Source organism: Scyliorhinus canicula, chromosome 16, assembly GCF_902713615.1.
Source record: "Scyliorhinus canicula chromosome 16, sScyCan1.1, whole genome shotgun sequence".
NCBI lineage: Eukaryota > Metazoa > Chordata > Chondrichthyes > Carcharhiniformes > Scyliorhinidae > Scyliorhinus > Scyliorhinus canicula.
Window position 1 is genome coordinate 114,979,989 of NC_052161.1, and position 26,733 is coordinate 115,006,721.

Sequence of the window (26,733 nt, forward strand, 5' to 3'; positions counted from 1 at the left end):
TGTTATTTGCATTTTATTTCCTTTTTTTACTGGAGAATCTTGTTTACAGCTCAGAAAGTAGCTATTTGGCCCATTCTGGGGCTCAGACAGCCATTAGGCTGCAGCAAAGAAGGCTGCGAGTTGGGATGGTCATTATGGCAGATTTGTACTGTGTTGAATCGTAGGGTTCTATTTTGGCTTTAGGACATTATAGTGGGATAATTCTGTGTGGGGTTTGGTGTTTGTAGCAAAGGTTATATTAGAATTTAGACACCATAGTGGGTGTGTTCAATGCTAGGGATGAGGTACATTAACAGGAAAGCTTGTGTTGTTGTTGAGGGATCATACTTGGGTTGCATTATGCCTAAGGAGGCTCGGTGCTAGAAATAGAATAGTTGATGAAATGAGTTGTAATTTATTAATTCATTTTGGTTATGTAAATATACTTTGCTGCCATGTTACCATGGTCGTCGTTCTCATCTTTTCCTTTCCTTGTAAAGAAAGCTGGTATTTTCTCTAACGTGCACTATCTCCCTGTACAGGTCGCCAGTATGGAGACAGATTACATAAAACTGAAGCGGAAGTACAAAGAACTTAAAGCCAAAAGTCATGAGGTGATCAGTGCTGTGAGTAAGGATCAGGATTTTCAGGAGGTGAGTGTGGGATTTTACTCTGATCTACAAAAAGGATTTGTCTGACAAGGAAGTCGATGCTTGATGTATAATCAGTGGTGCATTAGGAACCATTATCAAAGAGTTATATTGTCAGCATGAAGTATACACTTCAGACATACATTTGACAACTCAGTAGGTGGAAGTTAGAATAATTGTTTGTTCTTCACACTCTCAGTTGTACATGATTAATAATGTAGCCAAAATAGAAAATGCAACTGCCCGATCTGAACAACCGGACCAGAAGGTGCAGATTCAATTTCTGATGTATATTGAAAAATGCTGATGTCAGCCAGACGTAAGTTGAGACATATTAATTGGCCTCGGTGCCCTCATCTGGGGTTAACCAGATGGAGAAACAAATTTGCCAAGGATTGAGATATGGATTGCTCGGCCATCCTCCTTTATTGATATTGGAGGGGTTCAGAGCTGGTCTCAGCCATAATGCAGCTGTGGAACATACCTCAACAGGAGTCCATGCCAACGGGATAGTAGAGAAATCATTTTTGGGAGAATGGTGATGAGGCATTTTTAAAAGGAGTTTGGATCTAACACTGATATTGATCTCTGCATTACCTTCAACAGCAAATGAAAAGGGGTCAAACGACATTGGAGAGCATACAGCTAAGACTTGATGAAGAAATTAAAAACCGGGAGTACTTTGAAGCAGCCCTGGATAATGCCCAGCAGATAAAAGTACGAGCAGAGGAGGTAGGAATGTAGGGAAATTGGTCCATTTTGATTCATGGGCACTGGCACCAGCATTGAGCTATATCATTGGGATGGCTTCATCTGAACCATGCCGGGACCAGTGTCCTGGCAAATCGTATAACAAGGGTTGTAGGGAGGGCTTTAAACTAAATGAGTAGGGTTGAGGGGAGATTTGGAAAATTGAAGAGAAGGATATGCTGGGTAATGATACAGGTAAAGCTTACCAGAATATGACAGGAAGAGACCAGCAAATAAGGTCAGAGTAACCAAAAAAGATAATAAGATGTAATTAAATGATCTTTAGCCGAATGCCCAGTGCAGTTCTAACACAATGGATGAATTAATAGCACAAGAAACAATTAATGGGTCGGATATAATTGACATAATAGAGATATGGGGCTGGATTCTCCGACCCCCCCCGCCGGGTCGGGGAATAGCCGGGGGCCGGTGTGAATCCCGCCCCCGCCGGCCGCCGAATTCTCCGGCACCGGATATTTGGCGGGGGCGGGAATCGCGCCGCGCATATCGACGGCCCCCCCCCCCCCCCGGCGATTCTCCAGCCGGCGATGGGCCGAAGTCCCGATGCTGTTATGCCGGTCCCACCGGCGTGAATTAAACAAGGTATTTACCGGCAGGACCGGGCGGCACAGGTGGGCTCCAGGGACCTGGGGGGGGGGGGGGGGGGGGGGGGGGGGGGCGCAGGACGATCTGGCCCGGGGGTGCCCCCACAGTGGCCGATTCACACCGGCCCCCGGCTATTCCCCGACCCGGCGGGGGGGGTCGGAGAATCCAGCCCCATATCTCTATTATGTCAATTATATCCGACCCATTAATCGGGCCCCACCGATCCACGGGTGGGCCTGTGCCGTGGGGGCACTCTCTTTCTTCCACGTCGGGCATCAGCCTGATGGCCGACACAGAGGTGACCCCCTGCGCATGTGCGGGGTTGACGTCAGCTGACGCTCCTGCGCATGCGCGGACTTCCGCTGGCCAGCAGAGTCCCTTCGGCCCTGGCTGGCATGGCGCCAAAGGCCTTTTCCGCCGGCCGGCGGCGCGCCAACCACTCTGGCGCGGGCCTAGCCCCTAAAGGTGAGGGCTTGGCCCCTAAAGGTGTGGACAATTCCGCACCTTTGGGGCGGCCCGACACCGGAGTGGTTCATGCCACTCCATCCCGTCGGGACCCCCCACTCCGCCGGGCCCCCCCACTCCGCCGGGTCGGGGAAAATCCAGCCCATGGTTGCAAGATTACCGAGGCAGGGATTTGAATGTTCAAAGGTGTTTGATATTTCACACAGTCAGGAAAAGGAGGTGGGGTAGCTCTGTTAATAAAAGATGAGATCAGTACAATAGTGGGAATGATCTTAATTCAGACAGTCAAGATGTAGCATCTGTTTGGATGGAGATAAGACATGGCAAAGGGAATAGGTCATTGGTGGGAATAGTTTATAGACTTTAGCAGTAGTTTACAGTAGCTACACGCAGTTGGACAGAGCATGCAGTAAGAAGTAATGAGGCTTGCAAGAAATGTGCTGCAATAATCATGATTGAGTTTAAACTTCACCCAGTAACTAAGGTGAGCATTGGTCCCTTAAAGGGTGAGACTAAGGAATTATTCATGAGAAACGAGGAAATTACAGGGGCTTTGAATAAGCATTTTGCATCATTTTTCAGAGTAAGACAAAAATTATCACCAGAATAGTTGAAAATCAAGAGGCAAAAGGGAGAGGTGAACTTGGAGCAATCTTTCACTATCAGTAGAAAAAACATAATGGCAATACCAATGGGACTTGAGGCTGACAAGTCCCCTGAACCTGATAACCTGCGTGCTACAATTTTCAAAGAAGTGGCTGCAGAGATAGTGTATCTGGAATTAAAAGACTAATGATGACTATGAAACCATTGTCAATCGTTGTAAAAATCCTTCTAGTTCACTAATGTCCTTTAGGTTTAGGGAAGGAAATCAGTCGTCCTTACCTGGTCTGGCCTACATGTGACTCCATATGCACAGCAATGTCGCCGAGCATTCAGTTCAAGGGCAATTAGGGATGGACAATAAATGCTGGCCCAGCCGGCGATGCCCAAGTGCCCTAAATGAATTTAAAAAAAGGAAACTTTTGTTGTAACCTGCCAAAATCCCCTAGATTCTGGAATGATCCCAACAGTAGGGAAGTCTTGCTGCACCCGGACAGGGCACTGATGAAACCACACCTAGAGTACTGTGTGCAGTTTTGGTATCCTTACTTAAGACAGTTCAGAGAATATTTACTAAGCTGATTCCTGGGATGAAGGGTTGTCTTATGAGAAAGGTTTGAGCATGTTGGGCCCATACTCATTGGAATTTCAAAGAATGAGAGGTGATATTTAAACATGTAAGATTCTGTGGCGGCTTGGCAGTGGGATGCTGAGAAGATGTTTCCCCTCATGGGGAAATCTAGAATTAGGGGGCACAGTTTGAAAATAAGTGGTCTCCAGTTTAAGACGAGATGAGGAGAAATTTCATCTCTGGGTGTTGTTAGTGTTTGGAATTCTTGAAGTCGGAGTTAGACAATTTTTTGATTGACAAGGAAGTCAAGGATAATGGGAGGTAGATAGCAAAATGGATTTAAGACAATGAGCAGCCATAATTTTATTGTCTGGCTCAACAGGCTCGGGGGGGCTGAATGGCATACTCCTGTTTCTCCTTTTTATATTCTTGTGTTCTATTTGACATTGTAGTTGGGAGTTCGACCAGCAGGATGGCAAGATCTGTTGTTGAACCATTTTTTGGTGATGTGAAGCAGTTTAGAAAACATGTAAAATAATGATAAAGGTAATCTTAAAGAGAGCATGGAATGTTTTAAAATTTTGTTTTCAATTCTACTGTACAATCTGCTGTAAGACATTACAGACAAAACAAAGAACAATACAGCACAGGAACAAGCCCTTCAAAAATCCAGAACTGATCCCTGTGGAACGCCGCTAGTCACAGCCTTCCATTCAGAAAAGCACATTTCTACTGCTACCCTCTATCTTCTGTGCCCAAGCCAGTTCTGTATCCAACTTGCCAGCTCTCCTCTGATGCCATGAGATTTCACCTTTTGTACCAGTCTACCCCAAGGTTCCTTGTCAAAGGCTTTACTGAAGTCCATGTATACATCTACTGCCTTTCCCTCATCTATCATCTTTGTCACTTCCTCGAAAAACTCGAAAACATTAGTGAGGCACGACCTCCCCTTCACAAAACCATGCTGTCCATCACTAATAAGTCCATTTGTTTCCAAATGTGAGTAAATCCTATCTCTAAGAATCTTTTACAATAATTTCCCGCTGTTTTGATCCCCGCTCTTTCCACGACCTCTATCTGCCTTCACACACCTGTGCTTTGAGCTTCTCCGTGATCTTGGGCCACTGGTAGTTGCATTATCAGCAGCTATGGCTGCTCCTGTTAACACTGTTGGATAATAAAGATCTGTAAACCTCTGATTCGCTGATAGTTCTCTGGGAGCTGGATTCTCAATGCCGGGGGTCCCAAATTCCAGGGAAGTCCTGCTGCAAGCCAGTTAATTGTCTGCTGGGCATTTGGTTTTGGCGGGCCTTCTCCAAAAAGGCAATGCTGGGCTCTCGTTGGTTCTCCAGGGGTGGGTGAGCCCCCATTGCTGACATTCAATTTCATCCCCTGATGTAACAAGTGCTGTGGGATATTTTACTATCCTAAAGATGCTATATAAATGCAAGGTATTGCTGCTTGGATAGTAAAACTGAATTCAGGTGAGTTCAATCAAATTATAAACAGGAACGGAAAATGCTGGAAACACTCGACAGATCAGGCAGAATCCGTTGGAGAAACACGAGTCAGTTGACAGTAAATTCTCAATCCTTTCTCAGCACTGAAAGATAATGCGTGAACAGCATTTAATAAGAAATGAGGAAAAACTGTATAATGCAAATACATAGAATGACCTGTAAAGTATTGAGTGGCGATCAGAAAATTAATAAAGGGCAGAAATGATGTGCTCCAGCAGGCACTATGACAAAAATTCAAGATATTAAAATTATAAGTAAGGCAACATACTCATTTATTTCAAAGCTCCAGTTGTGAATGTTTTCATGTTTCCCATTCCACTTAAGTGTCCTCTTATCTTCAAACTAAATGATGGTGATTTAAGCAATCCCACAAATAATAGCATGTCCTGATTTTTCTATTCTGATCAATGGGCTGGAAACCTCACTGAGATTCTTCAACAATATTTACTTATTTCAAAATTTTACAATATGCATTTATATAGAAAGACAGCCCAACTTTTAACAGTGCATGAAGATCAGTAAGGAGCTCTGAGAGGGAAGGGAAAACAAGGGGATGGGTTTAGGGAATTGGGTTGGACGAGCAGGTGAAGAGATTTTTAAAATCAGAGCTTTTGAAAGGAGGCAGTTCCGGATGGTAGGGGTATAGAGGCTAGAAGAACAGTTGCCAATATTGGAGTGAAGTGGGTGGGAAACAGGAGTGAAGGTAATGCTGAGTATCAGTGGATCAGAGAAAAGAACCGAAGGAGGTCAGTGAAGTGCAGTGGTATACCATTACTGAGATGATTAAAGGTCAGGACCAGGAGCTTGCAGCCAGTGGAGCCAGACATTAAAACAATAACCTCGATCTATTAACAGTGGCATAACAACATATTTAAGATGTTTTCCCCAACGTCAGGAGACCAACGGCTCAAATTCCAGTTATTTCATTCACAAGTATTCCCACCTTTTATACAATTCTGTTTTTTGGAAACACAGTGACAGTACTCATAGCACATTCTGTAACATTTGTCTTAATAATCTACTTATTTAACGACTAACACCAAATAACGATTGGTGTTTTCAAATCGGCACAATCCCCCTGAGATAGAGAGGGAGGAAATGTTGATATCTACAGGCCAATAATTTCTGTTGAAATGTGCACCAATAGAGCTGTTGGACAAGGGAAAGTTAAGATTCCTTATGGTCAAATATCCTGTCAGTCCTTATTATTTTGATTTGCAAATGGAACTGTACCTCAGTAGTGTTCTGGAGATGGGAGAGGACGAGACTGATGGGGATATAAAATAAAAAAGGCACTGTATTATTGTGAAGTTGAATGTTATCCACAGGAGCTGGAGGCATTCCGAACTCAAGTACACTATCTGAATATGGAGCTGAAGGATTATCGTGCCTCAACGGAGCAGAATCAAGCATTAAGTAATGCCCTTGAAAGAATGCAAATGGAAAATAACGCTCTAGAACAGAAGGTAAGGCCATATTATAGAGCCATGATGTGGAGATGCCGGCGTTGGACTGGGGTGAGCACAGTAAGAAGTCTTACAACACCAGGTTAAAGTCCAACAGGTTTGTTTCAAACACGAGCTTTCGGAGCACGGCTCACCTGAAGAAGGAGCCGTGCTCCGAAAGCTCGTGTTTGAAACAAACCTGTTGGACTTTAACCTGGTGTTGTAAGACTTCTTACTATATTATAGAGCAGCAGCTAATACTGAACCTAATATCATTGTAAATGGCAGTAACAGTAGTGTACCTGAATACCAATACCATTCGACAGATCCAATTCAGAGATAATCTTAAGCAGGTATGCAAAGTTCATTCCATAACACTCAGTACACCAAACTATGAAGTAAATTTTGCAAGTTTACATTCCCAGCAGGAAATGAGTAAAATTAAAAATAGAAAAATATTTAAGACTGGAATGGGAATTGTATATGGGTTTCCTGGTAGCAGCTGTGACGTGAAGAATGTGAAGGACAAAGCCGCAAGCGACAGTCTGATGGCAAGCTAAGGCCCAAAACCAAATTGTAAATAAATGCCTATAAACATGTGCCTCGGCCATATTGGGGAATGTAAAATATGTATGCCGGTTAAAGGGGGTGACCACAGTTGTTATTATGAAGATGCTTGCCTGTAAATATACATGTTAATTTTTGCGTGTTTTTTTTCTAATAATTTGTAGGATATAAAATATGAAAACTCAATAAAAAACATTTCCAAAAAAAAAGAATGTACTAATGCAGAAACTAGACAAATATGTAATGAACGCCGGCTGGTATTATTGGGGGATTTTAACATCCAAATCAATTGAGATGGGGACTTCCGGTGAAGGTGCTGTGCTCAGCCGACGCACATCAAGTGACTTTCCTCCAGAACATAGCCTTATGACCTTATGATGGAAGGGAGATCGTTGATGAAACAGCTGAAGATGGTTGGGCCTAGGACACTACCCTGAGGAAAAGCACATGGCCAAGTTCAACCAGACAAAATCGGCCCTGTACAAGAACGGAGTGAGATTTGGAATGCTGTTCCCAGCCAGGTTCTGGATCATGTTCCAAAATAAAGAACATTATTTCAACATCCCAGCAGAGGTGGAGGAGTTTGTTAGGACAAACGGCCTGGAGAAGGGGCAGACAAGGCAACGCTGAGGGTGAAGAAGAGGAGGAATGAGGGGAGAAAAATGAACTATGATAGATGCACACTGTTTGCGGAGGACTATACAGCCTCACTTTGAACAGAAAGGTCAGATCGCAGGGAAGGGTAAGGGCAACAGAACGCAGGTGAGGCGGAGGCAGAGACAAAGGGAACAGGTATTTAGCGGACATGGGAAAGGGGTGAGATCAGCCCCAGGAGAATGGGGGAGGCACCACACTAGAGGAGAAAGCTAGCACAGGAAGTAGCAAAGGGGGCTGAGACTCAACTCCTGGAAGAGAGGGAGCGTCTGGCACCATGGGGTGGCAGGGATGGGGAATGTAATGGGCAGATGGGGGAGTAACGAGGGGAAAAGGAAACACAAGGGGAAAACAAGGAAAAGAAAGGAATGAGTCTCTAATTGGGTGGTAAGCTTGAAGGAACAAGATTGCGCCACCTTGGAGGCTCCCTAAGCAAAGGGAAACCCCGGAGCGCAGGGGCACACACGTGGCGTACACATAGTTGGCGGCCATGTTCGGTGCCCCTGGACAAAGGGAAATCCCGTAGCGCAGGGGCCCGGCCTCATGTTGAGAATGGTGACCACAGCCATTTTGGATAGCCCCCTGACAAAGGTAAATCCCGGAATGCAGGGGCACATTCACCAGGTAAATATGGTTGATCCTGCAGGAAGTTGGGGGGGGGGGGGGGGGGGGGGGGACGACAGAAATCCCCCACCAGGATAGTCATCTGGAATGTTAGGGGACTTAACGGCCCAGTGAAAAGATTCAGAGTCTTTGCCCATTTGAGAAGTTTGAAAGCTATCACCGTCTTCCTTCAATAGACGAACCTGATGGCGAAGGATTGACTTCGGGTAAGGAAGAGCTGGATGGGACAGACATATCATTCATGTTACAGGGCTAGGGTGGTGGCCATACAGATTAGTAAGAGGATTGTGTTTACGGCGACAAGGACGGTTACGGACCTAGGGATATGGTACATCATGGTCAGCGGTGTCCTAGACGGGGCACCTGTAGCCCTGGCAAACGTGTACACGTCCAACTGGGACAACACGGATTTTATAAAGAAGACCATGGCAGAAATCTCCACCATCAACACACACCGATTAATCATGGGGGAGGACTTTAACCATGTACAGGACCATTGAAAGACCGATCAAACCCCAAAACACGGAAAAAAAAGAGGCGTGGCTAGGGAACTGGGAACATTCATGGAGTAGATGGGGGCAGAGGACCCTTGCGGTTCCTATATCCTGGTGAGAAGGAATTCTCATTCTTTTCACTGGTACACAAGGTATACACCTCCATCGATTTCTTTGCAGTATGGAAATTGGTGCTTCCAGACATAGTAAGAGCAGAATCCTCTGCGATTGTAATCTCCGAACACGCTCCACATTACATGAACGTGAGGTTGGAAACAGTCGTGCCCAACGCCCCACATGGAGGTTGGAAACGGTCGTGCCCAACGCCCCGCATGGATGTTGGAAACGGTCGTGCCCAACGCCCGGCATGGGGGTTGGACACTGAGCTCTTGCCGATAAGGTATTCTGCCAAAAAAACATTGCAGGCCATAGGTGAGTACATCACTAGCAACCAGAATGGAGAAGTCTCATCATCCACGTTCTGGGAGGCACTGAAGGCGGTGATTAGGGGAGAGATTGTAGCCTTCAAGGCATGTGAAGATAGGGAAGAGAGAGTGGCCAGGGAACAATTGAAGGTACTCCGAGGCCCTGTCCACAGAGGAAAAAACTACAAATGCACTTCAACCTGCTATCCACCAGGAAGGCAGTGCACTAATTCTGCCAGACATAGGGGACCTTTTATAAACACAAAGAGAAGGCTAGCAGCCTGTTGGCTCACGAGCTAAGAAAGCAGGCAGCCACGAGGGAGATAACGCAGGCGAAGGATAGCAGAGGCGGACTGGTAGCTGATCCAAAAAAGGTTAGCCAAGCATTTGAGGCTTTCTACAGGGGGCTTGTACACCTCTGAGTCCCTTGACGGGGACTCGGGGGTGAAATGGTTCCTCGATGGACTGGACATGCCAATTGTGGGGACGATAGGCAGAGGGAACTGGAAGCACCAGTAGGACTGGGCGAGGTCATGGAGAGCATCAGCTCCATGCAGACGGGGAAGGCGTCGGGACCCGATGGGTTCCTGGCAGACGTCTATAAAGAATTTGCACCAGATCTGGCCCTGCACTTACGGGTGATATTCGCAGACTCACTAGCAAAGGTATCCCTGCCTCCTACACTAACACCGACCACCATATACACCGATGCCCAAGAAACACAAAGACCTGATGGGATGCGGATCGTATAGACCCATTTCGCTGCTCAAAGTAGATGCAAATAAATTCACCAAAGTCTTGGCCAAGAGACAGGAAGACTGTGTCCCAGAAGTGGTCGCGGAGGACCCAACGGGCTTTGTCAGGGGCAGACAGCTAACTGCGAACATCAGATAGCTGCTGAATGTGACACTAACCCCATCCGGGGAGAGAACACCAGAGGTGATTGTCTTCCTGGATACAGAAAAGGCCTTTGACAGAGTCGAATGGAAGTTCCTCATAGAGGTACTGGAGGGGTTTGGGCTAGGGACGGGGTTCACCTCATGGGTGAAACTCCTGTACAAAGCCCCCACGGTGAGTGTTTGGACCAACACCACCAGCTCTGAATACTTCCAGCTGCACAGAGGTGGCAGACAGGGAAGCCCAATGTCCCTGCTCCTGTCCGCCCTGGCAATTGTACCCATGACGATCACTCTTCAAGACGCAAAAGGCTGGAAGGGTATCCGAAGAGGAAGCAGAGAGCACCTGCTTCTTCACAACTCAGACCCACGGAACGGCTTGAAGGAAATCATGAGGCTCCTGGAGGAGTTCGGGGCCTTCTCAGGTTACAAACTCAACCTGGGCAAGAGCAAGGTAACGGGGAGGGACGGAGCTGGAGCGTCTGCCATTCAAACCAGCCCAAAACAAATTCGGCTGCCTGGGGATTCAGATAGCCCATGACTGGACATGGATCCATAAATGGAATCTGACCAGTCTGGTGGGGGAAGCTAATACGGACCTACAGAGATGGGATGCACACCTGCTCTCCCTGGCACGGAGGGTGCAGACAATCAAGATGAATATACTTCCAAGATTCCTCTTCCTCTTTAGATCCATACTGATCTTCAACCCCAATGCCTTTTTCCAAGGAATAGATAAAATGATAATTGTGCATGTGTGTGTGTGTGATTGGGGGGGGGGGGGGGGGCGCGTGGAGAATCCAAGAATCCCCAAAAATACACTGCAGAGGAGAAGAAAAATGGGCGGCCTGGCCTTTCCGAACCTGCAATACTATCACCTTGCACAGCCGAAAGAGTGAGGGAATGGGTAGGGGAGCCTAGCAAGGAATGGGTGAAATTGGAGAAATCCTGCTGTGCAGGAACGGTCCTCTGAGTCCTAGCCACGACAGCACTCCCATCTCCCCAGCAATGTATACATCTAGCCCAGGGTGGTAGCCATGTTTAAAACTTCGAACCAGATGAGACAACACTTCGGCTTAACCGAGGTGTTCACCATGGACCCCGTCTGCGGTAACCACAAATTCCCACCATTCCTAGCCATGCTAGACGCCACTTTTAAGAAGTGAAGAGAGGACAGAGGGATGCCAGCGATTAGGGACTTCTACATTGGGGATAGACTTGCAACCCAGGACGAGCTGACGGAAAGATTGGAGCTACCGAATGGATAGGAGCTCCGACATTTACAAATCAAAAACTTTCTTCACAAGGAGATGGCGAGGTACACTAGGGCCCTGAGAGACATATTGCTGGAGACGGACGGTATGGAGAAGAGGAACTGTGAGGACATTTATGGACGACTGTTAAAAAGGGCGAGGACACCACTAGATGGAGCAAGACAAATGAGAGCACGAACTAGGGATGGACGTAGGGTGGGGACTCTGGAGTGAAGCACTGAGGAGGGCCAACTCCACCTCCTCCTGCACATGGCTAAGCCTCATGCAGTTCAAAGTGGTGCACAGAGCCCACCTAACCAAAACCCGATGAACAAGTTCTTCCCGGAGGTGGAGGACAAGAGTGAACAGTGCCAGGGAAGCTCAGCCAACCATGCCCACATATTCTGGGCCTGCCCCAGACCTTTTGGGTCCTGGACAGTCGTCTTCGAGGTGATGACCAAGGTTGTGGAGGTGAGGGTGGAGTCATGCATGAGAGTGGCAGTTTTGGACCAGCCAGAACTTCATATGAGGAGGATGGTCGACACCCATGCTTTTGCTTCCCTAATCACATGCTGGAGTATCCTGTTCGGCTGGCGATCAGCAGCACCACCTGCAGCTGTGGACTGACTGCCAGACCTGTCAGAATTTCTCCATCTGGCGAAAGTCAAATACACCATCCGAGGGTCGGACAAAGGCTTTCACAAAACATGGGGGCTATTCATCAGTCTGTTCCAAGACCTGTTCAAGGCCAATAGCGGATAGGAAGGAAGGGGGCGGTGGGGCCAGTGAGGGCAGATAGGACCACACAGAGCAAATAGGAACAAGGAGGGGAGCAGAGAGGCAGCAAGGGAGGAACTCAGGGAAACATCAGAAGGGGACACAGAAAAAGACAGGGGGGGCTAAACAAAGCCCTAAGGGCAACCGTATCAAATCCAAAACGAAAGAGGGCCTACAGCATCTACAATGAAGACGAGGCCCAAGATGGAGCCCGAACAACAAAATGGGGGGGGGGAGTGGGGGGGGGGGGGGGGGGAGAAAGGCCGATGAAGTATGGGGGGGTGAGGGGGGTTGTGTCCCAACTCCTTCTCCCATTTGGTCTTCGTCCGCTTCACTCAGAGCAGCTCCTCCCCCAAAATCTGTCCATATATGCCGGACAAACTATCCTCTTGACAGTTCATTTTCAATTGATCCTGCAAAATCCAACCACGTAGGTTGATCGCTCCCTTACTCCTACATGTTGTCAGTCCATGCAGAGCAGTGCAAACCACTATTCTCAATCTTGAGATTTGCTCCAAGGCTCATTCTAGCTATGTATTCAAAGTTAGATTGTAAATGGACCAAATTGTGTCAGTCGTGCATTAGAAGCAATATGTTGTGTTGATCAAGTGCAGATATAAACCATATCAATTGATCAGTGATCCCAGCACAAGTGTAAGAATTGTTGCTCTGTTACACTGATGGGTGAATGTAAAGCTGTGAATGAGCCATTACACAGCAGTCAGATTGAAAAGATTTTGCATTTGCTGTCTTTTTTTCTGTCAACTGTTATAACTCAGCATCAGTAAATGCTAATTTAACCTCTTGGTTTATTTATTAGCTCAACAAGGTGCTGGAGGATTACCGAGAATTGTCCAAGAATTGTCAAGGGACACCAAACAACAATTGGAAAGAAATGGCAGAGGGATACCAATGCCAGATAGCAGAATTGAAGAACGCCATATGTAAACTCCAGAGTGAACAAAGCGGTGCATAGTACGTACTGTAATTGAGTACAAAGTCAGGAATAAGAAAATGGCATCTACCTGTCCTGCCCAAAACAAAAGACCATTGTAGTTTTGTGGAATTCTTTTTAAAGTAAAACTTGAGCTAATAGCTTCTAACAGTGTCTCACTGAGAAAATGGTTGTGCTGTATAATTAATTGGCTGCAGTCAAATACTCTCCTGTAGATCTCAGTCAATTAGTGACACAGTAAAAACATGTCATTACTCTAATATGGATTAAATTAGTAAACAAGGCTACACTGGAGCAACCTTCAGAAGTTTACTAAATAACCCTTTTCATACCTATCTTGCTTTTTGGTCCATCTTCCTTTGCATGAATTCTGGGGTTGCTGCCATTTTACATACACATAATAATCATTTGCTTGGGCGGCACGGCAGCTCACCCCACAACCCAAAAAGATGTGCAAGGTAGGTGGATTGGCCATGCTAAAATGCCGCTTAATTGAAAAAATTAAAAATTAAATGAATAAGCATTGGCTTGTTCAAGATTACACAAATGAAGGATTGTGCATGTCAGTTTGGCTCATATAATAGCATCCCCATTTCTGGGTCAGAAGACTTGAGTTCACAGCTGGTACCAAGAGTGACATCATCTGTAAAAATGCAAGTTATGCTTTAAATGTTTGATCTTTATCCTTTGAATACAGTTCCATTATCATCCTGCCTGAATTTTAAGTGTTTAGAATGTGTCCTTGCGTAGGTAAATTACTTAACTTCCTCTGGTATTTGCTTCTTTTCCGTAGAATTCCTAAAGTGCAGAAGGAGGCCATTTGGCCCATCAAGTTTGCACCGACCCTCTGAAAGAGTACCCTTCCTGGGCCCATTCCCCCATCATAATCCCCTGCCCTATCCCCGTATCTCCATAACACCCACCTAACTTGCACATCTTTAGACTGTGGGAGGAAACTGGAGCACCCGGAGGAAATGGGGAGAAAGTGCAAACTGCACACAGAGACAGTCACCCAAGGCCGGAATTGAAGCCCCTTGTCTGGTGCCCCTTGTCTGGTGCTATAATGGCTGCCACAATGTGTTTAAACAAGGCCTGTATCTCATTCCTGTTTCCATTCCCATAGCTGCTAATTGACCACCCCACCTGCTCTCCAGCAAATTAGTAGCCCTCCCTGGTAAAAATTGCAGGCTTTGACTACCCCGTCAACCCGAACTGCAGGGATGGTCCCAATGTTGATTTCCCAACCCGAGAAGGAAAGTTCTGGCATAAGGAAGGAAAGTGGGGCAGCACGGTAGCATGGTGGTTAGCATAAATGCTTCACAGCTCCAGGGTCCCAGGTTCGATTCCCGGCTGGGTCACTGTCTGTGCAGAGACTGCACGTCCTCCCCGTATGTGCGTGGGTTTCCTCCGGGTGCTCCGGTTTCCTCCCACAGTCCAAAGATGTGCGGGTTAGGTGGATTGGGCATGCTAAATTTGCCGTAGTGTCCTAAAAAAAGTAAGGTTAAGGGGGGGTTGTTGGGTTACGGGTATAGGGTGGATACGTGGGTTTGAGTAGGGTGATCATTGTTTGGCACAACATCGAGGGCCGAAGGGCCTGTTCTGTGCTGTACTGTTCTATGTTCTATGTAAACCTCGGGAAGCGTTCTTGTACCTGATCACAGGAAGAACATAGAGATGGGAGAAAACTAGAGGAGCTAAACAAAAATATAGCACTTCTCTCCTGTGGCAAAAGTGCCAAAGCCAGATGAATATTATACTAATACAAAGGGGAAATACTACAGATTCTGTAAGTTTGAAATATAAACAGACAGTGCTGGATATACTCAGGTCAGGCATCAGTTGTGGAGAGAGAAATAGTTAATGCTCGAGGTCAGTGATTTCTCATCAGAATTGAAAAATGTTACATCTGGAACAGGTTTTATTTAAGTACAAAGTGGGGGGAGGAGAAAAAAGCAAATATGACTGTGGAAGAAAGGTGTGATAAAATGTCAAAAGGGATGATGGTGCACCGTGAAAAGGGATGGTAATGGGATAAGTAAAGAAACAAGTGGGTAGAATAGAGATTAATTGATCACGCAAAAGTGAAATTTGTCTTTGCCTTTACCATCAGTATAACGCACAATCATTAGTTAAAAACAGTGAATATTTCATGCATACCTCCATTTACACATTTGCACCTATATAATATACATCCATACTATACAAACATAACACATTACACTCTGCCATTAAAGCACACTGCAGTTAAAATAAATACAAACAGTAGGTTAAATTTACATTGTTATTTAGTAAGGTTGTGGGCTCTGGGAATAAAAGACCTCTTGAACAGATTTTTCCTGGCAGTAGGCATTCTAAAATGCCAGCCCGAAGGAGGCCAAAACTGGTGAAATAAAGTGTGGGAGGGATCACTGAGAATAGACTGAGCTTTCCTTTTAACTGTGTTGTTAAATAAGTTATCGAGCTGTATCTAATGTCCACCAATGATTTTACCTGCAATGTTGTCAATTCTGGTCAGCTTCTTTTGCATTTCACACTTGGGTTACCATACCAGTTTGTCATGTTGAATGCTAAAATACTCTCTAACAGACTTTTGTATACCTTCTCTAAAACATTTCGATCCACTCCAAACCCTTACAGTTTCCTAATTATAAACAGACGCTGACCAGCCTTTTTAAAGGTACAGTTGGTATTCTCTGTGAAGTTTAGCTTCTGTTTTATATATTTTACGAGATACTTGAAACACTCTACAACCTCTACCAGTTGACCATTGACGCAAGAGGTTCACATATACAGCCCATTGCTATATGAAAGTAGCTCTTTAGATTTATCTACATTAATCTGCAGAGCACTCAATTGACACCATTGAAGCTGAATTGAATCTTGTGCCTTCTCCTGTGGTCAGTTTGATAGAGGGGGGAGGGAACCATTCAATCAAGCAGGAGGGTGGGGTCCCCGCCAGCCAACCTCTTTCACCCCCACCCCACCCAGCAACCCTCACCCTGTGACACTCCCTTCCATCATAACTCACCTGTAGTCTAGGTGTTGCAGTAGTAGCAACCACCGCTTCCGCCATGGCACTGCTATTCAATACAGCTGCAGACCTCTGATTGACCAACAGCTCTCAGCAGTTGGGATTTCTGCCCCCCCCCCCCCCCCCCCCCCCCCCCCCCCAGGGTCCTTGAAACCAGGGAACAGCCTACCACTGCCTAACAATACATGAGTGGAACAAGATGCAGGCTCTTGCTGACTCTAGCTGGCCAGCGAGACCCCCCTCAAATCCACAAGAATACATCCAAGATGTGTCCAGAAAAGGCATGAATGGCAACAGCAGAATTATTTCTAGCACCGGCTGTCACTAAAAATGGGAGCAGAGGTTGTGATGTGAACTCTATGTTGATCCCAGAAGCTACTAAAGTGCCTGATTGTTACGTTGGGGCAGAAGTAAGCCATTCAGCCCATCGAGTCTGCTCCGCCATGCAATGAGATTATGACTGATCTGATATCCTCAACACCAGTTTCCTGTCGTATCCTCATAACCCTTGATTCCCTTACTGATTAAAAATATGTCTACATCAGCCTTGAACGTACTTTATGACACAACCTCTACAACCCTCTGTGAGAAGAAATACCTCCCAACTCTGTCTTAAACGGATGACCCGTTACTTGGAGATTATGCCCTCTGGTCCTCGACCCTTTCACAAGGGTAAGATTAGCTTAGATCCTGCCAAGCCTCCAGAGAAACTTGTATGTTTCAATAGGTTGCCTCTCACTTGTTTAAACTCCAATTAGTACAAGCCCAACATCTTCCAGCTCTCCTCATAAAAAACCCTTCCATTACTAGAATCAACCTAATGAACCTTCTCTGGACTGCCTCCTATGCCAGTATATCTTTCCTAAGCTAAGGGGACAAAAACCGTTCACAGTATTCCAGGTGCGGTCTAACTTGTGCCTTGTATAGTTCTAGCAAGACTACCCTATTTTTATACTCCATTCCCATTGAAATAAAAGCCAACATTCCAATTGCCTACCCTATAATCTGCTGAACTTGCATGCTAGCTTTTTGTGATTTATGCACGAGAGCCCCCATTTAAATAATATTCAATTCCTTTATTCTTCTGACCAGAGTGCAGAACTTCACATTTTCATAACATTGTATTCCATCTGCTAAGTTTTTGACACTCACTTAACCTATCTATATCCCACTCTTGTCATCATCACTACAGTACTTGCCTCCCCACCTATTTTTATGTCATCTGCAAACTTCGCAAAGTACATTCACTTCCCTTGTCCAAGTCATTAATATATATTGTAAAAAACTGTGGTCCCAACACTGACCCCTGAGAATTCCACTAGTTACAAGTTGCCATCCTGAAAATGTCCCTCTTATCCCAACTGTCTGTATTTCATTCGTTAGGCAATCCTCTATTTGTACTACCCCAGCACCATGGGCTCTGACCTTGTTAAGTAACCTTTTGTACAAATGCTTTTTGGGAAACCAAGTATTTTATATCTCCTGCACATAACCACCTCAAAGAATTCTAATACATTTGTCAGGCATGATTTCCCCTTCATGACTGCTTGATTGTATATTATGTATTTTAAAATGCTCTGCTATTAAGTCCTTCACAATGGACTCTTAACACCCCCAATGACAAATGTGAAGCTAAATGACCTATAGTAACCTGTTTTATGCCGCCTTCCCTTTTTGAACAATGGAAGTTTGGACTTCTCCAGAATTTAAGGATTTTAATACAAGTTTATTCACTATCTCAGCAGCTACTTCCTTTGATGGCCTCGCATGCAACCCATTTGGTCCCTGGGACTTAAAGGCCTTTAGCCCTAATAGCATTCCAGAACATTTTCTTCAGTTATAGTTATTGGCCCCCTGCGCCTGTGGTGTGGTTTGCGACCCGCTGACAATAGGGTTTCCCGTTGTTCACACTATTCCATTTTATTTGGAATGCTATTAGTGTCTTCCACTATGAAGACTGATGCAAGCTATTTATTTAACTCCTTTGCCATTCCTGGTTCCCTATTATTGTTTCCCCAATCTCATTCTCTCAGGGTCCTTTCTTCACTTTGTCCTTTCTCTTCCATTTTTTAAAATAAATTTAAAGTACCCAGTTCTTTTTTTTAATCAGATTAAGGGGAAATTTAGCATGCCAATCTACCTACTCTGTACATCTTTGGGTTGGGTGGGGGTGAGACCCACACAGACATGAGAGAATGTGCAGATTCCACACGGACAGTGACCCAGGCCCAGGATCAAACCGTCCTTGGCGCCGTGAGGCAGCAGTGGTAACCACTACGCCACTCTGCTGCTCTTCTCTTCCATTTTTATGTAGATACAGAAGCTCTTACTGTCCGTTTTTTGAAAGTGATTCGAAACACTTTTGAAGTGATTCAAAATAAACCTGTTGGACTTTAACCTGGTGTTGTAAGATTTCTTACTGTGCTCACCCCAGTCCAACACTGGCATCTCCACCTCATGTCCGTTTCTATATTAATTGCTGGTTTACCATCATGTTTATCTTCCTCTTTATTTATTTTCTGGTCTTTTTTTGGTTTTTAAAACTTTTCCACTCCTCTGGCTCACCACTAATCTTTGCCACATTGTATGTTTTGTCTTTCAGTTTAATACTATCCTTCACTTCCTTGGTTAACCATGGTTGATATATCCCCTTCCATTAATCCTTTTTCGTTTCTGGGATATATCTTTGTTGTGAGTCATGAGCTATTTTCATAAATGTATGCAATTGCTGATCAACCAACATTTCTGTTAAATTCCTTTCCCAGTCCACACCAGTTCACTCTTCCTTCATTCCCTTTTGTAAGTTTTAGTAGTTGTTTCTTACTCAAGAGGAGGCATTGTTCCTCCAGCTTCTTTTGAATGTCATTGAAACATTGTCGGATTCTGAGAATGTTGCACTAATCACTTCTCCATAACGTTCTGTGCCTCAGTAACCAGGGAACTGACTCTTCTGTCAAAAAGCTGGAATCTTTGCAGCAGAAGTACAGTGCAGTGCTAAAGGAAAGCCAGCAGCTGAACCAGGACAATCATGTGTTACGGCAGCAATTGTGTAACAACCAGCAGGGCAGCCAGTCTGTGAACCAGGAGATATGCAACATACGGCAGCAACTCCACAGCAGCCAGCAGGAGAGCAAACTTATCACGCAGGAAAACTATACCATACGGCAACAACTGACATGTAGCCAACAGGATAACCAGCACCTCAACCAAGAATTGTGCAACATACAGAAACAGCTGAATGACCTAATTCATTCAAAGGAACAAGTGGAAGACAGCATTACTCATGTAGGTTGCACTGTAGATGTCCTGTTGTTCCAATTCAAACAGAAGATCATGAGAATATCCCAAACCCGCTAGGTGAGGCAGTGGCGTAGTGATATTATCACCGGACCCGTAATCCAGATAGCCAGGATAATGCTCTGGGGATCTGCGTTCAAATCTCACCATGGCAGATGGGAAATTTGAATTCAGTAGAAATCTGGAATTAAAAGTCTAATGACCATGTACCATTGCCGATTGTCGTAAAAACCCATCTGGTTCACAAATGTCCTTTAGGGAGGAAATCTGTTGTCCTTATCTTGTATGGCCTATATGCGACTCCAGATCCACAGCAATGTGGTTGACTCTTAAATGCCCTCAGGGATGGGCAATAAATGCCATCTCATGAGCGAATGGATAAAAAAAAAATCATTCAGACCATGATCTTGCATCATCCCCTAATATGGCAAAAGCTTTTTTGTGGGGTGGAGAGTAGTCCTTACAAGGTGCAAAAAACCAGCAGACCTTGAAGCATTTTTCTCGGACTCTTATTTGGTATCATAGCTGCACGCAAGAGCCACAAAGAGCCAAAGCTCAGCTCCCAAGTTGAACTTTTATGGGTATACAACTGTCTCTTCTGTAAAAAGTTGGGTGCTATGACTAGTGTCTAAACAAAGAACTCCACGAAAGAGAAGTTATTAAAGTCAATACATAAATAATCTTCCTCAGCTTTATGTCAGTCCGGGGATGAACTTGGAAATTCCTTGTCCACAAGTGCAAATTACTATATTTCAGTTGATGATGTTACCCCTTCTGAATTTTAATTTTTATAAATTCAAATGGGGAAAATCATGAGGGTGATGTCCCATCGTTAAAACACTGATCGTTAAAACACTGATGCTTTCACCCACCTTTCCACTCCCCACCAAAAATTGGTTTCTAGCTTCTAAAATCTCTTGCAGCCATCAAGCACACCTTTTTCCCCATGTTGAGTGCTCCAAACCCTGCCATCTCGCACTGTGACCACAAAATAGTAGGCACTGACCATCTCCAAGAAGAATGAATCTTTCCACCTCCCCTGGAAGCCTCTCCTTAAGAGCACTGTGGGAATGAGTTCACCTTGGTTCAAGAAATGCTGGCCTTACCAATGATTCCTGTTAATACATTTTTAAAAACTCAGGTTTAATTGTAATCTGAAAATTTGATCTTGAAATTTTTGAATCTATGGACCCGAATTTGACTCTTTTTAACTCTAGTTAAAAATGGCCTGGTGTCATCACCACCACCCAAACGTGTGCTTGCTAGTTGCTATTTTTCAGCCAATTTTTATTCATCTCTCACATTTTACCCAAGCTACCCACTGCAACCTTAGCAACCTTCCATGTTGATTTTTAATAAAGACTTTATGCATAGATATACTATCCCCGTGAGTTATCTAGCATCCAAGCAGCATTCTGCTCATGTCTTCTCCAGTGAATACTTGTAGGAAGTAAGGATTCGGTATGCTAGTTCTCAGTTTCAATCGATTTGCATCTTCTTGTCTAAACTCATACTCCTATATTAGGTTTAAATCAATTTCTTTATATGTGCTCATTTTTACTTCCCTCTTTGTTTCTCTGCTTGTATGTTTACATATTTTGGAGGTTTGTGCATTTTTCTCGTTGTTGCCTTAAGCTTTCTTGCTGCATGTTTTTTAAAGTTTGATTTACTTGCATTTTGTATTGCCTCATTAATTAATTTCTATTGATTTCTTAGTTCTACTAATATATAAATGAGTAAACATTTTCTATTACTTATGAAATATTCGGCCTGCATTAAATCTATTTTATCTGATTCATGGGGTCATAGAATTCCTACAGTGCAGAAGGAGGCCATTCGGCCCATCGAGTCTGCACTCCCCCGCCCGATGCCCGCAACCCCACCTAACCACATCCCTGAAAGCTAAGGGGCAATTTAGTATGGCAAGTCCACCTAACCTGCACATTCTCCCGTGTCTGCATGGGTTTCCTCCAGGTGCTCCGGTTTCCTCCCACAGTCCAAAGATTTGCAGGTTAGGTGGATAGACCGTGCTAAATTGCCCTTAGTGTCCAAAAATGTGCAGGTTAGTTTGGGTTAAGGGGACAGGGCGGGGAGTGAGCCTAGTTAGGGAGCTCTTTTGGAGGCCTGTGCAGACTGATGGGCCAAATGGCCTCTTCCTGCACTGTCGGGATTCTATGGATTCTGTATTATAGGAGGAAGCTCAGAGGTGGGTTAGAAAGTATTGTACATGCACTCCCACCGAAACACGGAAAATGCAACCCATGGTACTTGTGCTAATATAGCATTCCCACACTAAGCACTAGAATGAAGTGAACATTCAAGCCCTATTCTGGATTACTATCTTACTGTCCATTTACAGCAATAAATGTGACTGTGGCTCCCTGTCTGACTGTTCACTTTTAGGTGCAGCTGCAAGCTCTGAAGCTGGAAATGAGTCAGATGCAGAGTTGTCTCGAATCAGAACAGAAGAATTCTTTACAGCAGAAACAAACCCTAGAATTGCAACTGGAAGAGGCGAACAACAGGGCTAAGGTATTTGGAGCAGAACAAAACATTTTAAAGATTGCTGATGTTGGCTTCTTTTGATGCTTGAGAGTGGTTAGGTGCACTAATTGAATTATATATTAAGTCCGAAAAGTCCAAGCAGTGAGACAGTTGATTTCGATCAGCACAGCAGTTAGAGTGCTCTGGTCAACTGCAGTCGCAAAAGAGATAATCAAGTAGGGTATCTGTTCTGGGTTCTGTTCATAATTGCTCTGATCTTTACTAGAAAGTGTGATAGTTTCTGCTATCAAATAACTTGCAAAATTCACCATCTAATGTTATGTATAAAGAATAGTGAGGGCCTGTGCAGCAATCGGTGCTTTCTCACTGACTTTTGTATTGTGCTGTATTACTGAGTTCTTGCCACTTGATGGCAACTCATGTTTGTTGTATCTTTAGTCTTAACATTACAAATTAAATGGCACTGCAGAAGGACGTGGGCTTGACGCAAAATTAACAGACGTTTATTGAATAGGTTGCCTCTATACAAGGTTTGACTCTAGACTCGCTAAAAGCCCACAAAGTAGCCGATGACATCACGTAAGTCATCACTGGGCTGGTTTAGCACAGTGGGCTAAAAAGCTGGCTTGCAATGCAGAACAATGCCAGCAGCGCGGGTTCAATTCCCGTACTGGTTTCCGCGAACAGGCGGCGGATTGTGGCGACTAGGGGCTTTTCAAAGTAATTCCATTGAAGCATACTTGTGACAATAAGCGATTATTATTATTATGTCACGTGACTTCGATCTTAGAGAGACATTGCACGCAACTACAATAACCTAAATCTACAACATCCTCAGCAATACTTCTCAGGTCCAACACAACTAATAACTAAGTCACTTGCACCTCTATACAAGCGCAGGCATCGTATGATTACATTGTAATAACAGTCAATATGATAGACAGTCAGGTGGGCTTCTATTTCTCATTGATTGCCTGTGCACTTCCGGAATTTTGTACTTTTCTACCTCAGATGTAGTTTCAGATTCTCCAGTAGATGTCTCTACCCTGGAAGGCATTACAATGTCTTATTCCGAGGAAAGACTAGTAGTAGCAGCTACTTAGAGTACCCAATTATTTTTTTTCCAATTAAGGGGCAATTTAGTGTGGCCAATCCACCTAACCAGCTACATCTTTGGGTTGTGGGGGTGAAACCCACGCAGACACGGGGAGAATGTGCAAACTCCACATGGACAGTGACCCAGGGCCGGGATTCAAGCCAGGGTCCTCAGCGCGATAGTCCCAGTGCTAACCACGGTGCCACCCTTAGCAGTACTTCTGATGTAATCTCTTCTTCTGTAGAAGTTACACAGTCAGATGGAACGGAGACTGTTGTCTCTTGAAGGAGTTCTGCCACTGGCAATCAAACCTGTGTTGACAATAATTGATCCGGGTGGCGTCTCCACATGAGTTTGTTGTTTGGACTGTGTAGGATATTGGGCCAGTCTATACCAATGACGTAGCAGGGACCCATTTCTCACTAGTGCTGTAGCTGTGCATTAATACTTGTTCTCCTTGTTGAAACAAGTGCTTCCTTGAGTTACTTTCTTGTCTCAAGATCTGTGACTTGGTTTTGCTCTACTATGTCAGATATCTCCTCTGGCAAGAGTAAATCAAAGGTAGTCCTTTGTTTCCTTTTCATCAATAGCAAAACTGGTGAACTTTGTGTAGCAGCACGTGTCGTCTTTCAGTATGTTGCTAGAAACATGTCCACATGGCACTGAAGTGAACCTTGGTCTTCTGAAGCCTTCAGTACGTGTTTCAAGGACTGGTCAAACCTCTCGCAGCTAAACCATTCATGGATGGGTGCTAAGGTGCTGACTTAATATGTTGAATTCACACTTCTTAAGTAGTTTTCGAGCACTTGAGCTTGTCACTCATGATCTGCTCTGGTTTTGCAAATCTCACGACGATCTCGTCAAGTTTCTCAATGGTTTGTTCTGCAGTAGTTGACTTCATTAAGACCACCTCACGCCACTTTGAGTGTGCGTCTCCAACGACCATGAACATGAGCCCCTCGACTGGACCAGCAAAGCCAACATGCAGATGTTGCCGTGGCGTTTTACGACACACCTATGGATGCAATGGGGAAAACGGCAGTGCGTTCCTTACCCCTACACATGACTGGCACAGTCCTGCTTTTTTTTCCCATTGGGCATCAATTCCTTGTAAATGTAATTTATTCCAAACATATTCAAAAATACAAAAACATAAATAATCTGGGGAACATGCTCTCCAACTCAAAATTTTACAGCCTGTACAAGTTCCCCCTGGCGCGGCGAAGAATTCCTCGAACACGGTCACAAACAATCCCCATTGTGCTTCAAAGCCCTCCGCTGAACCTCTCAATTCAAACTCGTATCTTCTCCAACCAGAGGAAGTTGTACAGGTACCCTAGCCAGACCACCACCCCTGGCAGCGTTATCAATGTCATTCCAGCAAGATCTCTTCACCGGGCAACCAGAGAGGCAAAGGCCATGACATCGGACTTCCTCCCCTCCATCAGCTCCAACATTTTTGATACCCCAAAAATCGCCAGTACAGGATCCGGCCTGACCTCTACCCCCAGAATCTTTGCTAGCGTCCTGAACACTCCCGCCCAATATCTCTCTAACATCTCACACCCCCAGAACATATGTGCGTGGTTTGCTCGTCCTAGCCCACACTTCTCACTCATCTACCACCGCCTGGAAGAACCCACTCATCCTTGCCGGAGTCATGTGTGCCCTGTGTACTACCTGTGTATCAAACTCATCCTCGCACACGAGGAAGTCAAATTCACCCTGCGCAATGCCTCACTCCACACTCCCCAACCTATCTACCCCCTAATTCCTCCTCCCATTTCTCCTTGATCCTCATCATTTGTGTTCCCCCACCCTTCTCCCGTAGCCATCCGTATATGTCCCTAATCCTACTGCCCCTTCCACACACGGAAGCAGCAACCGTTCCAAGAGGGCATACTCCGGCAGCCTGGGAAACCCTTTCCACCTTCAGTGCGAAGTCCCTCACTTGTAAATACCTAAATTCACTCCCTTCAGGAACTCCACTCTCTACCACAGCTCTTCCAGACTTGCGAACCTCTCCTCCAAATATAAATTCCTCGCCCTCACAAACCCCACCTCCCTTCACCACCTGTACATACCACCCGTCTCTCCTGGTTTGAACATATAGTTCTCACACAATGGTGTTCGCACCAACATCCTAAAGTGTCTCCTCAACTGGTTCCACACCCTAATAAGGATTGCACCACTGGGCTCTTGGTATACCTCCTCGGTGTCAGCGGTAGCGTTGCAGTCAACATGACCCTCAGGCTGGACCTCTTACAGCATTCTTCCTCCATCCTGACCCATTTGGACCCCTCTCCTTCCCACCATTGCTTCACCTTCTCAACATTTGCCACCCAGTAATAGTGCAGCAGATTCGGTAGTGCCAGCCACCTCTCTGCCTCTTCACCCTAGGTATCTTCCCGCCCATATAAACTCCAAAATCACTGCGTCCAGTTTTTGGAAAAAAGCCTTTGGAATGAAGATAGGGAGAGTCTGGAATACAAATACTAACAGGAACCTTGGCAGAATGTTCATTTTTACCAACTGGCCCCACCCCACCAGTGTTGGGTGTAACGTATCCTATCTCCAAAGTCCTCCCTTACCTTCTCCACCAACTTTGTCAGGTTTCATTTGTGCATCGTTGCCCACTACCCCGTTACCTGGATCCCCAAATACCTAAACCTATCCCTGGCTACCCTAAATGGCAACACCCCCAAATTGGCTCCCCAACCCGCTTCATTCATTCACTGGAAACACCTCACTTTTTCCGACATTCAAATTACAGCCCAAGATTGCCCCAAACCTCTATAATAAGCCCATAATTCTCCCCATATTCTCCTGTGGGTCTGATACGAACAGCAGCAGGTCGTCTGCATTCAGCGACACCTAGTGTTCTCTACTTTCCCTCGTAATCGCCTGCCACTCTGCTGACCTCTGCCAAGGGCTTTATCGCCAGAGCGAACAACAGTGGCGACAGCGGATACCCCTGCCTAGTTCTCCTGTGCAGCCTGAAGCTCCATGAACTCATCTCGTTTGTCCGTACACTTGCCACCAGGTCCACGTACAGCAGGCACACTCACGCCACAAACTTCGGCCCAAACCCAAACCTTCTCAGAACCTCAAACAGGTACTGCCACTCTACCCAGTTGATAAAATCAGTGCAGGATCTTGCTTTGAATTTTGGCCCCAAAACACTACCAGTTCTGAGTTTACAGTGGGTTTACTAATAGAGAAATGGACCACACAAAAAACGAGGTTTTGGGGAAATATGTCACCGCATGTAAAGGAGGAAACAAACCAACACACATTTCTATTATGGATTGGTGGTGAGAGAGAAAATTAGTAATTAGTCATTAGAAAATTACAATTTGCAAGTGTTTGGTGCTTTCCATAGTTCTAAACATCTACAGAGAGTAAAGTGGCCGGTGCTGAGAAATTATATTCTTAAAAACTCTGCAAATTGTCAAACACAATTTCACTTTCATCAATCCATGTTGCTCTGCCCAATCATATTGGATTCCTAAGTACCGTGTCGTCACGGCCCTCGTAATAGATGTTGGCCTAACCGGCCTATAGTTGACT

General features: G+C 45.1%; 1 protein-coding gene across 13 annotated transcripts in view; it reads left to right on the forward strand.

Annotated features, from left to right (window-relative positions):
* The window catches only part of ccdc30 (coiled-coil domain containing 30), a 200,159-nt gene that overhangs the window by 120,311 nt on the left and 53,115 nt on the right, over positions 1–26,733 (forward strand). For 12 of the 13 annotated variants that reach the window (XM_038773501.1, XM_038773502.1, XM_038773499.1 and 9 more), the window contains 6 exons: positions 522–632; positions 1,236–1,361; positions 6,473–6,610; positions 13,100–13,254; positions 19,196–19,550; positions 21,966–22,094. In XM_038773501.1, coding sequence (XP_038629429.1) covers positions 522–632; positions 1,236–1,361; positions 6,473–6,610; positions 13,100–13,254; positions 19,196–19,550; positions 21,966–22,094 — 1,014 coding nt within the window. The remainder of the gene's footprint in view (positions 1–521; positions 633–1,235; positions 1,362–6,472; positions 6,611–13,099; positions 13,255–19,195; positions 19,551–21,965; positions 22,095–26,733) is intronic. The other variant, XM_038773500.1, reaches the window with a different exon arrangement.